We start from the raw sequence: 16,281 nt of genomic DNA, 5'->3' as shown, positions 1-16,281 counted from the left end.
TAAAATTCAATCAGACATGTGCGTAACAAAAATATGTAGATAAAAAATTAATTAGTAGAAGTATTTGCAAGCACACGAATATAAACAAAAGAAGTCATTATGACATTATTCTTAACTACGGCAAAAAAATCAGCTGGGTGAATGCCATCACCTGTAATAAATCCCGCTTGCGATATACGATACAAACGACTTGATCAAACTTCATCATAGTGGACAAAAAATAAGCGGTTTGAAAATAATGAAGCTCTTTGTAGTTTGACATTCCGCCGTCTCTTTGGCTTTTCGTATATTTATGTAAACGCACCTTAAACCATTTTATTGTCATCTCACCTATTGTAACTGTACCTTTTGCTAAGGAGAAGCAATATAGTATGTATGTATGGATATGTAAATAAATAAAGTTTAATAGGCAGCTGAAAATCGACACGCTTATCACTTATCACTAAAGTGGCAATAGCAAATAATAATGCAAGCTCCTCCCGAGTGTCCAGTGAAATGATAAAAGTAATACCTACTTGAAATAATGAAAACATGTACGTTCATATGCAGCTGAATTTAGAGAGACCAGTGTTGAAACCAGTGGTGTCTGAGAAGTCAAAGCGAGAATATGTTCGTAGGAACCGGTAAACAACCGAAGAAAACAAGTAAACATCAATTTGTGTGAGACGTGCATATGTTTAGATAAGAACAACAGCGATTATATTTTCAAAGAAAACATTGGGAAAACTTGCGAAATTTTACAAAGTTATTGTGCCCTTGAAATGCGCTCGGCTGCAGTAGCAAAAACGGTAGCTTTAGCAAAAATCTCCTTAATAAATAGGCGAAGAAGTAAAGTGAGGGCAAAGTTCACTAGTGGCGCTCCATAAATACGTACATACATACATACGTATATATATATATATTCGTGTGAATGTCCGATCTCCACACACATTAGTAAGTTTTTGTCCGTTTACTTGGAAAAAGGAAAGCAAAATAATATTTGTCAGTAAAAACTAAATTGTTATCTGGAAATCGATCTAACGGTAGATGTTGTTGTAGGCTACGAACGGTGGGTATTTTACATTCATTGTATTGAATTTTTTAGAACCGATTTTATTATAGTTGAATGCGCAAATATATTTCTTCTGTATTCAATGACTTGTTTTACAACTGGAAAGCCGCAATCGCGATCTACTGATGTGCTTATATGATTTAATGGAGATATAGCAGCTGTATTTGTTTACGAATTTCCGGAAAGACCAGAAAGTTATAAAAGCTATTTTATAGTAACACAAGCAGCGGCGAAGCAAATAATTTTATGACCAGGATCAATTTGCAATCTTTGAAAGAAGACGACCGTTGCTCTGGAGGAAATAAGGGAATTGCTGAGCGTGCAAAAAAGCTGTTATCACCACAAACAAAATACATTCGACCACAAACATGTTTAAGTCGAAAACCTTGACTTATCAAATTGCGAAAGGTAAATTTAAATTTATTTTTCATATTGCCGTACATATTTTTGTATTTTGATTAAATTCGTTATCTCGTTGCTAACTTGAAAAGTTGTTTACACGATTCACGTTTCGCAGGCGATTTTTAGAATGTGAAGGTGATTCAAAAGTTGACCACCCTGCTTACACGAGTAGGTTTTGAAATAATGCTATTCGATTCCAAAAACTTTGAAATATTGATTTTATTTATTTTAGTAGGTGTAAGTAAAAAATACGTACTGTTTCGTAAGAAAAAAACCAAAAATGAGATTCGCTAGAAAACGTTTTGCTGATAATAACGGTGCGAAAATAAAGGCTGATCTCAAATTGATCGGATTTTAAATTGAAAGAAAAGAAGTTGATTGGGCAATTTTTATTATTTTTGTGTAGAAGCATTCATGGCCTTTATTTTTTAAAGATAATCCCTTTCAAATGTTGGCCGCAACTGCGCCGTAATTAAGTCATCCGTAAACAATTCAATTTCAATTGTCGGCAACAAAAAGTCATTTGTCATGGTGCGATATCGTTCGCTAATCACAGTTACATTGGCGCTAACCGCGACTTTGAAGAAATATGAGCCGATGCTTCCTCCAGCCTATAGGCTGCATCAAACGGTTGCTTTCAATGGATGTAATGGATTTTCTTGAATGATCTCGGGTTGCTTTTCAGCCCAAATACGGTAGACGTAGTCATTAAGCCAGAAATGGACCTCATCGCTGAATGGTTATGTACACCATAAGTTGGCCTGAGCGCGCGATGAACACTTTTCACAGAGCGTCGATTTCCGTAACACAACGTACGATTTGTAAACGTTGTTGAGGCTTAAGCCCTTCCATGATGAAACGTCAATGAATACCTTAAAAAAAATTTATTTAGTTTGCCAGTAGTCGTGCGTGATCTGTCAAAATATCCCTATTGGAAAAAGTACCTCCAATCTGATCACCCTTTTGTGTACGCTAATTGTCAATGCACGATATTTCCAAGGTTAACAGTAAATTTTATACATTTTAAAAACGTTAATATCCCAAAAACTACTTGATCCTCTATAAAACCAAGTACATCATTGTGAAGGTAACTAAAATACCTTTTGATATAATAACTTCTTTTTTTGTACCACTTTTTGAGCAAAGGGCTCCACCTCCTTTTTGTGGTGGGCATCTTGGTGTTGTTCCACAAATGGAGGGACCTACAGACCGACTCAGAACGACAAATGGTTTTTATGAGGAGCTTTTCATGGCAGAAATACACTCGCAGGTTATGAGTTTGTTTTATTCTAAAAATTAACAAAAACGCACGCAAATTTCACTACAATGCACTCAAATTTCTTCAAAAAATTTGCTATAATTTTATTGCTTGCGAGGAAAGAATTGAACATTCGAGAGGAAAAAATGTTCTCATATGTAAATATAAATATACGAAATACGTAAATATTTATGGATTTTCTTATACTACTTTACTTTTTTTATAAAAAGTGAAAAAAAACTTTAAATTAAACATGCACATATACATACATATGTATGTGTACAAAAGGAAAAATAAAATTCAAGTTCAATGTTCTAAAACAAAAAAAAAATGATAATAAAACAAAAAATAAACATTTTTCTAGTGAAAACAATTAAATGTAAATCACAATGGGACAAATAAAGACAAGTAAAACAAACTACATACATATAAACTGATTTCGCCTTGTCACTTTTTTTTAGCAAATTTACCTAAGGGGCTTTCCACCGAACAACGTATTTCTTAAATATATTTTGAGTTGACGAAGTAATGAAAATGATTCTCGCAAGCTGTTGTGGGACGAGTTGCTAGAATAGTTAAGGCAGTTGTTGTTGTAGTAGTATAAACATTTCCTATACATGTAAGGGGAATACTACTGAAATGACAGTCCTTGGCCGGATATAAATCCGGGTCGTTTCGGTGACGTAGAAGCGACTGCTGTGGGATCGTGCATTCGGCAGTGTATCTTTTCGGTATATTTCAATATCATTGAAAACTGTTTTTGGCCTTCTCTTGGGCTTCATATTGCAAATTATTTTATACCAAAGATTTAATTGCAACTGAACTTCTTAAAAAACCCCTCTAAGGCATCTCTAGTAGACCTTACGGTACGTTTTCCACTGAGAGCCGAATAGGGCAAGGTGATTGTAAGATACGATATTGAAATCTACACTGACGGGTCTAAGATGAACTGTGGTGTGGGAGCTGGCTTCCGTTCGGAGCTGCTCAACCTATCTCAGTCAATTCGACTTCCTGACTACGCCAGCGTGTTCCAGGCAGAACTACTAGCAATCAGAGAAGCATGTAAATCACTAAAACTCTACAAGGAAGTTGGTGTAAGAGTAGCTATCTTTTCAGACAGTCAAGCAGCTATCAAGGCCTTAGTCTCTAACTCCATTTCAACCAAACTAGTCTTACAATGTAGAGAGGAACTAGAATTTCTTAGTCATTGGCTTGAAATTACTCTGATATGGGTTCCCGGTCATAGGAACATACGGGGTAATGAGATAGCGGATGAGCTAGCAAGAAAAGGTCCGGCACTAGACATAACAGATTGCTTGACACTATCATGCTTTAGCCGAAAGAAGGTGGAAGCAATTAACTACATGTATTACAACAAAAAACACATTACCGTCGTACAAAAGCCAAAGGACGAATTACCTGTTAGGATGCTCTCGACCAAACATTTCACGCATCACTGCAACCCATACAGGCCATTGGAAGGTGGAAGGGGATCATGCAGCCAGACTAAACCTCCCTTTCAATCCCATCTGCAGAAGCTGTCAAGCGGAAGAGATGAAGGAAAGTCTTTTCCACTACTTATGTGAATGTCCAGGGTTAGCTAGGGCACGACTTCGCTCTTTCCTTAAGCCTTTCTTACAGAAAATTAATGAGATCTCAGACAACGAGATAAAGAATTTGCTGCTATACTTGGATCTCACAAAATGGATCTGACTTAGAAACAAAAAAAACAAGACACAAAACATCACACGAGAAAAGTGTTAGTAAGACGGTGCTGGTCGCTAATTAGGATTATTTCAGTAGAAATACTCATCCACTTCAACAACATGATAAACATACATTTGTACCTACATATATATATACATATTCGAATATTCCAATTGATACTGTATCGTGTCGCAAAGAATACACTCTTTTTCTAATTTGCCTGTGGAAATTAGTTGTGGAGTTGTCGTTGTTGTAATAATGAACACGCTTTTTTATTGATAAGAAGAAGTGCTTATACGCACATAAAATACTATTTTCATTCAAACTAATGGCATGAAAAAACAATTTATTGTAGGTATACTGAAAGAGAAAGGGATGGGAAGTAAACAATGGAAAAACGTGGGCACTGGAATGCATCTAAAATTAAAAGTCTTATCAACTAATGAATTGATATCAGCATGTGTTTTCAGCTAATCGGAATATATTTATGTGTTGTTCAAGAATAGTATATTTTTTGAAAAATTAGCGCCCATTTGTATGTATGTATGCAATGTGCCTTAAAATAATATATTTATATACATATATACTTTACTGTAGTTGCGAGTGACAACTCAATAAATAACGGTTCGCTATTCTCTATGAAATGTTTACCACACATTTGATGAAAACGAGGTCGGAAGCTTTCTGAATAGTTCTTAATGATCTCTAAAAAACTGTAAATTTTCAATCGAAATGGTCACCATTTGCTTTTAGTCAAGCCTTCAAACAATTAAGCCATTCAGCTATTGCAGTACGCACGGTTTCCATGGATAGTGACGTCGCTGCTCGAACCAAAGATTGTTTGAAATTCTCAAAATTTCTGTGAGGCCTTCGATAGGACATGTTCGCCAAGTCTGACCACAAAATGTAGCCCAATGGATTAAAATCTGGTCTTCCGGACGGCCAATTTTCTGCGGCTAGGAACCCAGGAATATTGTTTTTTAGCCACTGCTGGGTGGTTTTTGCCTCATGGGCTGGAGCGCCGACTCTTGCTGGGAGATCCAACGCTCTCCATTGAAGAGAGTACTGCTCAACTGCTTCACCACGTCTTCTAAAACATCCGTCTGGTGCACTTTTGCCCCAGTCTTGACCTGTTTTTCGTAGAAACGAAGAGATATAACGCCTTTACAACGCACTTCCTACCAAACCATTACGGAAGCTGGATGGTGGCAACGCTGAACCCTTGGAACAACATTTTTTGCGTCTTTAGAAGTTTCAACACTGAACATTTTCTCATCTGTGAAAATAATATTTTCATGGCCATTGACCGCGCGCCACTGAAGAAGCTGCTTGCATCTGTCGAGTCTAATTTTCTTCAAGCGCTGAACAGTTGAGCGACGGAAGGCTTTCATGTAGAGATCATCTCTAATTAGTCTTGACATGGATCTGGTCGACACATTCGTTTCCCTGGACATGATTTTCTGCTTTCTAAGTGGATTTCTGCGAATTCTTTCTCGAGCGGCTTTTCTTTATTTTTATTTTTATTGTTTATTATTTTTTTAATTTTTTTTTTTATTATTAATATATTATTATTATTTTTTTTCTTTTTATATTTTTTATTATTATTATTGTATATTTTTCTTTTTATTTTTTTATTATTATTATTTTTTTTTTTCTTTTTATTTTTTTTTTTTTATTATTATTTTTTTCTTTTTATTTTCTTATATATTTTTTCACTTTTTTTACTGCAGTGTGATTTTCCTTAGCTCCTTACTCCATCGCTAACAAGCGAAATTTGCCACGAAACTGAATATAATTTATGAGTAGGCAATGTAAACGAACAAAAGCAAAAATAACGGAACTTTTTTTTGCGAATCTGTTCTCGCCATATGCGTTGTAAAATTTGTCACAGAATTTAATGCAAGACTAAGTACTAAGGACTACTTTCTGAGTTAAATTCTTTTTACTAATTCTTTCAGAATGCCGCACATGGCGAAAATTCAGCAGTCACAACAAAGGCAGTGGGAGTATGGCTAAATATCCACCACCTCAGTTCAAATTACAACGTGCGCTAATCATAGCGAAATTTTCGAGATACGAATTCGAACAGATGCGCTATCCAAAACTAAATCGAGAGCAGCTGGAAAAGAAGCTGCGGCATCGGGGCACCGACTATGAGATGTTAATGTATCTGCATAATATACACAAGGACTTTGAGCGAAAGGTGGTAAAGAGTTTTTTGGATGTGGGCTGCGAAGTTAAGGTGGCTAATAGGTAACGGTAGAATTGAATCTGAGTGTTGAATGCTATTTGTACGTTTCATGCAAAAGAATTACATTATTTAGCGCATACATATGAATGGATTGACTTACAAATGCATAGCCATTAAAATTTGATTTCTCAATTCGATAACAAAGCCTTTCTACAATTTTTTTTAATTTCATTTGGGATTCATATGCAAAAAACATGCCAGCGTTACATCTTTAATTTAAATGTTAAAAAGTCCGGAAAAACACCCTTCAATTAATTAATTTCAGTATTTCAGGAATTATTTTCATTTTGAATTTTTTCGATTGGATGCATTCTATTATTTTATAATAAAGGAATGGAAATAATGTACAATTCATATAATAATACTTACATTCCACACATAATACATACGTACAGAGATGCCTACATACAGTATTGGCCAAAACTATAGCACAGCACCCCCCTAGTACATTTTTATGATTGCTGCTTTTCTCAAAATAATGAGATCAGAAATAAAAAAAAAAATTAGAAGGCGAGCAGTTAAAGCTGGCTTGTTCAGTCGGTGGCCGGCTGAAATATAAAAATATTAAGGCCAGACTAGAAATTTGGCCCCATAAGAATGGATGATGGTACCTACTGAATTCGATTGAGCTCTGAACTGAACGATCTAACTCAGAACGAGAGAGCTGTACGTTTTATTAAAGCGCAGCGCATAAGATGGTTAGGTCATGTGATCCGTATGCTTGCTGACTGTACCGTGAAGAAAGCCTTAACAGAAAAGCTAATGAGCGTAAAAGCCAAAGGCAGACCGAGGAACCGTTGGATAGACGCAGTGGAACACGATCTTAAGAAGTTGGTAATACGTAGCTACGAAGCAACAGCTCAAGATAGAACGCATTGGAGAAACATTTTGAAGGAATCTTTGGCGTACCCCGCGTGGTAACGCTATGAAAGAAGAAGAAGAAAAAATTGCGAAAGCTCTCCTTGATTGTACGGCCCAAACATGGAAGATTGGTTTATTCTCGGATGAATCGAAGTGTATAAAAGATACCGATGGTATAAGACATGTGAGAGGACCAAAAGGGCACAGACTCTAAGAATTGCATTGCTACCAATACCAAAAAATGATATGGGGATGTGTTTCTGGCCAAGGGATCGGAGCAATCCGTCGAATAATAAGAATAATGTACATTCATGTACTCCAACATTTAAAAAAACGGGTTGCTGCCATACCCTGAAGAGCAGATGCCATTGAGATGGAGGTCCCAACAGGACAATAATCATAAACAGATGTCTAATCATTGCAAAACTTGGCTGCGACGTAATGGTATAGACGTTTTAAAGTAGAGAGCTCTGCCTCTTACCTCAACTCCATCGAGAACTTATGAGAGATCGTTAATGTGAAAATTAATAGCGAAAACTGTAGGACCAAGAACGAATTGTTTGAAGCTGTATAAGGAGCATGGGAAGGCTTATCGCAAGATGTTGGTAATATAAAGTATTTTCTATAAAATATTAGCATAGCAACTTATTTGTTTACACCAATATAGGGGTGCTTTAGTTTTATCGATTGAATTTTTGACTGCTACGAACTATTTTGAGTTAAACTTTTGAAAAAAAAAAAAATGGTCACAAGTAATGCTAATTTATTAATAGTAAAGGTATAAACAAAAGTAAAATGCAAACAATTTTTATTTCTGATCTCATTGTTTTGAGAAAATCAGCAATCGCAAAAAATGCACTAGGGGGGTGCTATAGTTTTGGCCAATACTGTATGCGCATACATTTGTATACATACATATCTACATATCCACACATATCTACATATACATACATGTAAATCAAAATTTGCCAACTTTTGGTACTTGAAAATTTATACTCCATACATACATATGTGACTGCGTCTGTTTGAATGATTGATGAATGTTTGAATTTACTAAAATTAGAGTCGAATTTAGAAGCTCCCTAAGCAAGGAGATCATGAAATGGGCCGATTTGATTGTACCGGTGGGCGGCGATGGTACCTTTTTGCTGTCGGCGGGACGTGCCAGTCCACTTTTTGCGCAGAGTCAACAGAAAACACCCATTGTTGGCTTCAATTCAGATCCCCAGCGCTCCGAGGGTCGATTAATGTTGCCAAAGCATTACACGGAGAATACAGCAGATGCGGTGGCCAAAATAAAGAGTGTAAGTAAACACATAAAATTGTATGTACAGCTGCGGTCAAAATAATAGTAGTGGATAGGGAATGATTAAGATTTAATTAAATGAAAGGATCTATGATTGTTAACAATAAAATCATGAAAGTAAAATTAGAAAAATAATTCATTATAACATTAGAAAAATTAAATTTCATACGAACTTTTGCATATGGGCAGTCAAAAAAATAGTAGTATGGGTTTCTTGAACAAAAAACATTTAATTGGTGGTCCGCGAACTACCTGAGCGGTCGGCACTCGTCAGTGATTTTTCGAGATCAAATGTCAAAGCAGAGGAAGATTAAGCAAGGCGTACCGCAGGGTGGTGTCCTTTCACCCTTTTTAACTTCTACATCTCGAAGCTCCCCCAACCACCAGCGGGAGTTTCCCTGATCTCATACGCTGACGACTGCACGATAATGGCGTCGGGCAATGACATCGATGGCCTGTGTTCCAAAGTGAACAACTACCTCACCGACCTTTCTCGCTTTTTCACTGCGAGGAATCTCCAACTTGCCCCCACTAAGTCCAGGGCGACCCTTTTCACCACCTGGACAAAGGAGGTCAAGCTGTCCCTTAAGGTAAAAGTCGACGACACACCAATTCCGACTGTGAATAACCCCAAAATTTTGGGTGTAACCTTTGACAGCTTGCTCTCCTTCTCTGCGCACACAACCGCAATTGCCACTAAAGTCCAAAATCGCAACAAGGTCCTCAAATCGCTGGCCGGCAGCACTTGGGGCAAGGACAAAGAACTGTTGCTTTCGACATTTAAGGCAATTGGCCGGCCGGTTCTAAACTATGCTGCGCCTGTCTGGTCGCCTGGTACTAGTGATTCGCAGTGGATAAAGCTTCAGACATGTCAGAATACCGCCATTCGGACAGCGACCGGGTGCCTCCTGATGTCACCCATACAACACCTGCACAACGAGGCACAAATGCTCCCAGTCGCGGAGCACAACAAATTGCTCAGCAAGCAGTTCCTGCTGGGGTGTTACCGCAGGTTTCACCCCTGCAGACACCTGCTTGAGCCTGAGCCGCCTCCCAGGCACGTCAGGAGACACCTCCTCGACTACGCTGACGAACTCCAGGACAAAACTGACCGAGACCTACTGGACCGGACAGTATTCAGACAGTCAATAAACGACATTCACCGGGAGTCCGTTACCACCTTCATGAACTCCCGTCCCGTGAATGCCGTAATCGGAGTCCAACCACCACCCATTGCAGATGAAGAGCTCCAGCTTCCCCGTGAGACTCGTGTAACATTGGCACAATTACGTTCTGGATATTGTAGCAGGTTAAACTCCTACTTATCCAGAATTGACCCCGACATACCAAACACATGTCCGGCATGTGAAGGTACCCCGCACGACACTAACCACCTCTTCACATGCCCCCTTAATCAGACTCATCTAACCCCCCTCTCCCTCTGGACCCAACCCGTCGAAACAGCATGTTTCCTGGGCCTACCACTAGATGAGCTAGACGAAGACGACAGATGATATACCTACACTGACAGGGCTAACTATGCTGTTAAAACAACAACAACAACAACGGCGGACCACTTCCTGTTGTTAAGAAGCGACCACCTTGGCTTCTTGGCAACACAAGATCTATCCACATTTCTTCGGAGGTCGAGTAGTAGTTAAGGAAAATTAAAAGGGAATCCGAGTGCAGTACAATGGACTGAATGTGTCTGAGTGCTGTACTTGCTAGTTGTCCCGACAAAAAAAAAACACAACACAACGCCGTTAGATGAGTATCAGCAACTCCCTCCTTCACATCGTACCACAAATTCTCTATTCCATTGAGGCCATTTCATAACCTTAACCCTAATTCTCTGAATTTGCTTGTATGCGCCTTTTAGTTAGTAATTACACTTTTCTTGGGCTATGAGCTACCAAGTTGTGTTCCCGCAAACGTTTACAAATAGTTTTTACGCTTGCCTCCAGCTCCAGTTCGCTTTTAGCTTCAGTAGCAGGTGCAAAAGGAAATAATCCTTGAATACCTAACCACACAATTAATCGATTTAACAGTCAGTGACGCCGTCCATTTTTTTCTGGTTGGGCTATATATTTTAAAGCGTAACAAATCATTGTCGGTGAACAGGCCAGTGCAGTACTGAACTTTTACATTTTTGATACAAATAAATATTTTATATGATTTTTTTGGCATCCCACTTCTTGCAATACTACTTATTTTGACTGACTCATTAGCCAATACACTTGAAAATAAATGAAATTACAACACCAAGTGCTAACATACACAAATATAACGTCATTTTTTTATGGAACTATAGCTATACAACAGTATCTAAGGCGAATAATGCCCAAAGAAGACAACGAAAAAAAAAAAAAATAGAAATATTAAACTATCTGCACTACTATTATTTTGACCGCAACTGTATGCAGCATATATAATTGGCGGGTGCACCCTTTTTTGAGCTTTTGGCTGGGCTCCTCCTCTTATGTTGTTTCAACAAATGGAGGGACCTACAGTTTTGTGCCGCCTCCAAGCGGCAGATGGTGGCTTAAAGCTTAACGAGGAAAAAATTGGTGTATTTGGTATATTTTGTGATTTCCACCACGGCATTTTTGGGTTAACAGGGGTATTTTTTTAGAAAAAAACTAAGAGATTTCATGAACTCTTTCGACACCTTGAATTATTGAATTAAATCAAATTATCTTAAATTGAAAAAAAATCATAAAATATACCAATTTTTATGACTTGGAAAAACAACACATTTTTTTGGGTAAGCCATCTTAAACCTCTGTTGGACACCTTTTCTAAAACCTTGAATTATTGAATTGAATTAAATCAAATTATCTTAAGTTAAAAAAAAATCATAAAATATAGCAATTTTTATGATTTGGAAAAACAATACATTTTTCTTTGGTAAGACATCTTAACCCTCCGTTGGACACCTTTTTTTAATCCTTTAATTATTGAATTAAATCAAATTAACTTAAATTAAAAAAAAAATTATAAAATATACCAATTTTTATAATTTAGAAAAACAAAAATTTGTTTTTTGGGTAAGCCATCTTAAACCTCTATTGGGCACCTTTTTTAAACCCTTGAATTATTGAATTGAATTAAATCAAATTATCTTAAGTTAACAAAAAAATCATAAAATATACCAATTTTTATAACTTAGAAAAACAAAAATTTGTTTTTTGGGTAAGCCATCTTAAACCTCTATTGGGCACCTTTTTTAAACCCTTCGGTTGAGCACCCGGCTCTGGCCTTTTTTCGTCCTGTTCGAGAATACTTTTTAACCTGCCTAGAAGCTCAAGTCGTTAGCTATAATATAAATATGTTAAATTCACGCCCAAAGTGTAAAAAGTCTGGCCAGACCCAACTGCCTAATGGAGAGTTAATACATACAATACATAGATCAGTTTTAGATTTTTTTATATTCCAAATTTTTATATTCGCACAACAATTTTAGGGTGATTTCCAGTGGATGTATCGTACACGCATCCGCACCTCTATACTGGGCACTAACGGCAAAATACCCGAGTCCACTGATTTATATAGGCATACAGTGACGAAAATGGAACAAGAAAAGATTGAACCGGAATATTTGAGCAAGGAATGGGCATTGCGATATAAGGCGAAAATGAAGCGAGTTCTGCCCTATTTGGCGCTTAACGAGGTCAGTATCTTAGTTGCTATGCTCGCAATTGAGATTTGTAAACAACTTTGTTTTTTTGTTTTATTATGTAGGTATTTATTGGTGAACAACTTTCGGCACGTGTTTCACATTTGCAATTAGTGATAAATCATGACGATATCGACAATAAGACGAAGTGTTCAGGATTATGTGTGAGCACTGGAACGGGATCGACTTCGTGGCACACGAGGTAAATACGAGTAAAGACTATTCTGAATAGTTGAAACAAAAAGCGTATACACTGTGCATGCTTTAGAAATGGGCATATCTTTTAGCTTCTTCGAATATAATATTAAACAAAGCTTCAATGCCAATTTTTCATTTGCGTACTTTTAGATCCATATTGAAAACCCCTATACTTCCTTCGTTAGTTAACGGCGTTTTAATACAATATTTAAACTTAATCTGAATAATTTTTCTGAACTGTACCTTTGCAATCCTTTCAATTAAAAGTTGATGAAAATATTAAATATTTCTATGAATGAGATTTATTTGATTAAAAGCAATTAACAACTAAAATCAAATAAGTAGTTTAATAAAAATCCTACAGAAGCGCATGCGGTCGATTGAAATAAAGACTGCTACTTGCTTAATAGGGTAATTGAAATTTGTGCTTTTATTGGTTCTTGCAATATAAAATTTCAATGTATTTTCCAATCAACAAAAAAAATCAGTCTAAGAAGTAATTTAACAATGTTATTATCTAATCATATTTCAGCATAAATCGTATTACAAGCCAACAAGTTGAGGATCTGGTACGCATTTTGCCTATCCCAGAGCCTGCTGAGGGTAAACCAATACCTGCTTTTGATGCAGATGAGATCGCTACTCAATACAATCAAAATTTACGTTTTGCGCCAGGTAATTAAATCAATAAATATTCATATGAAAAACCGTTATTTCAGTTAATTTCTTGTTATCTACCTAGATGATCCACGTTTGTGCTATTCAATACGCGAACAGATTTGTGTAGGTGTTTGGCCAATCCCAAAGGATTTCAAGGCGCGCAGATTTGTAAACAGCCTATTTGTAAAGTCAAGTTGTATCGATGCGAGTAAGTAGCTGATAATTTAGCCATCATAGTTTATCTTTTATTATATTTTTTATATCTACTAATAATTGGGCTTACAATGCTTTGCTTTTTGACGGCCTCTTTGTATTCTATACATAATTTAAATACTCATAGAAACGCAACACTTGCAGCGTTAATTTACTTTGTAAAGAAATCATAAATATACCAACCATAGAAATGGTGAGAAATAAGTGAAAGGGCACCTCCAAAAGGTACATGGTCCACACAATTTCCAAAATATTTTCCGCTACGGCAGTAATGCTATAGAAATTCCAAAGTATACATGGCAATAGGAATTTGCGATTATTTCGTTTCTATATGAAAAAAAAGAAAACCAAATGTATTAAAATCGAAAATTCTATGCATCGAATTGAGATTTCTTCATGTTTTTAATTGACTACCGGACTAAAGATGACATTTACGGCGAGCGTGTTTAATATTATTGTTAGCAGTCGAAAGCAGAATCCAAATTTCGACAATATAGTCGGTTCGATGAGTTCCTGGCCGTAGCGACTTGCTATTTCCATACCTGCAAGCAATCAACGAGGCAAATTAGCAGCTCAGCTGTTGATCAGCGGCAATCACCACCATACAAACCATTGAATTTGTAGTTCCAGCCCACTTCTTGATTTGCTATAAGTAGCACGATGGCATAGTTGTATACAAGCAGTTTTACTGTTTCGGTTTGAAATTCAAATAGCAAACTGGTATTCTGCGCAAAAGTTTAAATTCAATTTTAATTTCTTACTACATTCATTCGTTTGATGTTGACACTCTGCATCGCTTGGATGAGTGGCTTACCCTAAATAACGACTTGCATTTACTAAATGTTGACTGCTGCTCTGGTTGTTTTTCTAACATGTTTTTAATTATTCAGACAGTTGTCAATCATTTTCACATTTTTCTCAATTGTTTCTTATATTTTGTGGCCTGTCTTTTCAGGTGATTAAAAAAGCATTTCATGCTTCAAATAAGTTGAATTTTCTTATCATATTTTGTTATCATTATAATTATAATTGAATCATGTTTTGTTATAATGTACATTTTAATTTTTATTTTCATGTTATTCTAGCGCTAATTGTAATATCATCTTTCAGATCTTGTAATCGATGGCAGCATTTCCTATCCGTTCAACGATGGAGCGAAGGCGTTGTTGGAAGTGCATCCAGAAGATGCACTACTCACTATTTCTCTTGACTAAGCTGTAGCATTAGCTGTTAAGTTTGTCGATATACCTATATATTTAATATGTATATACATAAATTGTATTTACACACATACCTAGGTATGAAAATAAGCATGACATTTCGATTCATCATCGATTTTATATAATGGATATACTTACATAAATTAATATTTTACACATACATACATACATATACATGCCTAATTGGTAATTTGTTTTGTGATCTAGGCTTACGATAAGTTTAACTGTAAAGTGTGCCTGCCTAGTGTGTAATTAGAAATTTTTGATTGTTATTTTTTAAATGAGTTGAAATACTGAGCTTTAATAATAAAAAAAACTCTAAAACGCTATGTTAGGTCTGTTCGTGAAGCAAATAATTTGTAACAGATAATTTTAATAATAGAAAAACTAAAACGCAATATTAGGACTGTTCGTGAAGCAGATCATTTGTAACAATTGCTACAAACTATCAAAATTTGGTGTTCGTGCGCGCAAAAAACTTTCAAAGTAGGGGAAAGTGAGAGAGTAAGTTACATTTCATTTTGAGGGGAAGTTGCAAATGTTTACTTGCACGAATTTGCGAGTCGAGTCAAAGTTCTAAACTTGAATAAAAATGGAGAATGTAAGTAAATATTCGTGTATTTTAGATAAAATGTATAGTTTATTTAATTTTAAAGGTATGTTTTGTGTTTTGTGCTTGTGCTTCTTGGTTATTAACTAATTTGGCAATATACATATGCACATTCATACATACATACATGCACAGATAGAAGCAAAGAAAATATGAAGAAAGCTGTGATTGCCACAACAGTACAATTGCTAATGGGATGTGCTTCCTCTGACGGCGTAGATGAAATGAAACAAATTATTGTGAACAAAATAAAATCATGTGATGATGCCTAAGCTCGCTATTTCGCATTTTATTCGCTTCATTTTTTTTTTAATTTAATACGAGGAGCTCAACTGAAGAAATTTTTACTTTATGTAATTTTTCCCGCCAACAATTTAATCAGCTGTTCGTAAAACTTGTAAGCTGTTACTTGCACTTTTTTTTAACTTTCTCTTTGAGTGAAAATTCTAGTAAATTAAGTTACTGGATAATTTTTACATGAACAGACCTATTAGCTGTTTCTCGTCTTCTAATGAGAGGCCCAGAAAACGTGCTTTTCTACGGAGTCGGAGTAAAGTGAAAGTCATATTTGGTCGTACAGTGCGAGAGCTTCGTTCAAACTAGTTTTACAGCGTAGAGAGGAACTAGCATTGCTTGGTTATTGGCTTCAAATTGCTCTGCTATGGGTTCCCAGTTACATAGGAATAGAGCGGGTAATGAGATAGCACATAAGCTAGCTAGAAAAAGTTCAGCACTAGGCTTGACAGAGGTGGTGGCAGTTGCTACCTCATGCAAAACAATAAAAACATCCATTCCTTCCCACTACTATGCTTTAGCTCAAAGAAGGTGGAAGCAACTATATTAACTATAGTACATGCGCCACAAAAAG

General features: G+C 36.3%; 2 protein-coding genes across 3 annotated transcripts; one reads left to right on the top strand and one right to left on the bottom strand.

Moving 5' to 3' along the window:
- The first annotated feature begins 375 nt into the window (after nucleotides 1-375).
- LOC128866409 (NAD kinase 2, mitochondrial) lies at nucleotides 376-15,132 on the top strand. 2 transcript variants are annotated; one of them, XM_054107117.1, is made up of 9 exons: nucleotides 376-1,048; nucleotides 1,102-1,459; nucleotides 6,377-6,671; nucleotides 8,606-8,834; nucleotides 12,300-12,506; nucleotides 12,578-12,714; nucleotides 13,243-13,385; nucleotides 13,453-13,578; nucleotides 14,694-15,132. In XM_054107117.1, exons 2-9 carry the CDS (start codon nucleotides 1,420-1,422, stop codon nucleotides 14,795-14,797), a joined length of 1,281 nt encoding a protein of 426 aa, XP_053963092.1. In that variant the 5' UTR covers nucleotides 376-1,048; nucleotides 1,102-1,419; the 3' UTR covers nucleotides 14,798-15,132. The 2 variants fall into 2 exon arrangements, with proteins under 2 accessions (XP_053963092.1, XP_053963091.1); XM_054107116.1 differs by having other exon boundaries at nucleotides 378-1,048; nucleotides 8,594-8,834.
- Nucleotides 13,586-14,567, bottom strand: LOC128866410 (uncharacterized). Its single transcript, XM_054107118.1, has 4 exons — nucleotides 14,398-14,567; nucleotides 14,194-14,308; nucleotides 13,998-14,125; nucleotides 13,586-13,910 (listed from the first exon to the last, which is right to left on the bottom strand). The coding sequence occupies exons 1-4, from the start codon at nucleotides 14,455-14,457 to the stop codon at nucleotides 13,686-13,688; spliced, it is 528 nt and encodes a 175-aa protein (XP_053963093.1). The 5' UTR covers nucleotides 14,458-14,567; the 3' UTR covers nucleotides 13,586-13,685.
- Nucleotides 15,133-16,281: the final 1,149 nt, after the last annotated feature.

The sequence above is a fragment of the Anastrepha ludens genome, chromosome 6 (genome assembly GCF_028408465.1).
Source record: "Anastrepha ludens isolate Willacy chromosome 6, idAnaLude1.1, whole genome shotgun sequence".
NCBI lineage: Eukaryota > Metazoa > Arthropoda > Insecta > Diptera > Tephritidae > Anastrepha > Anastrepha ludens.
Note: the sequence above shows the minus strand (reverse complement) of the source record. Positions and strands in the feature narration are given on the sequence as shown.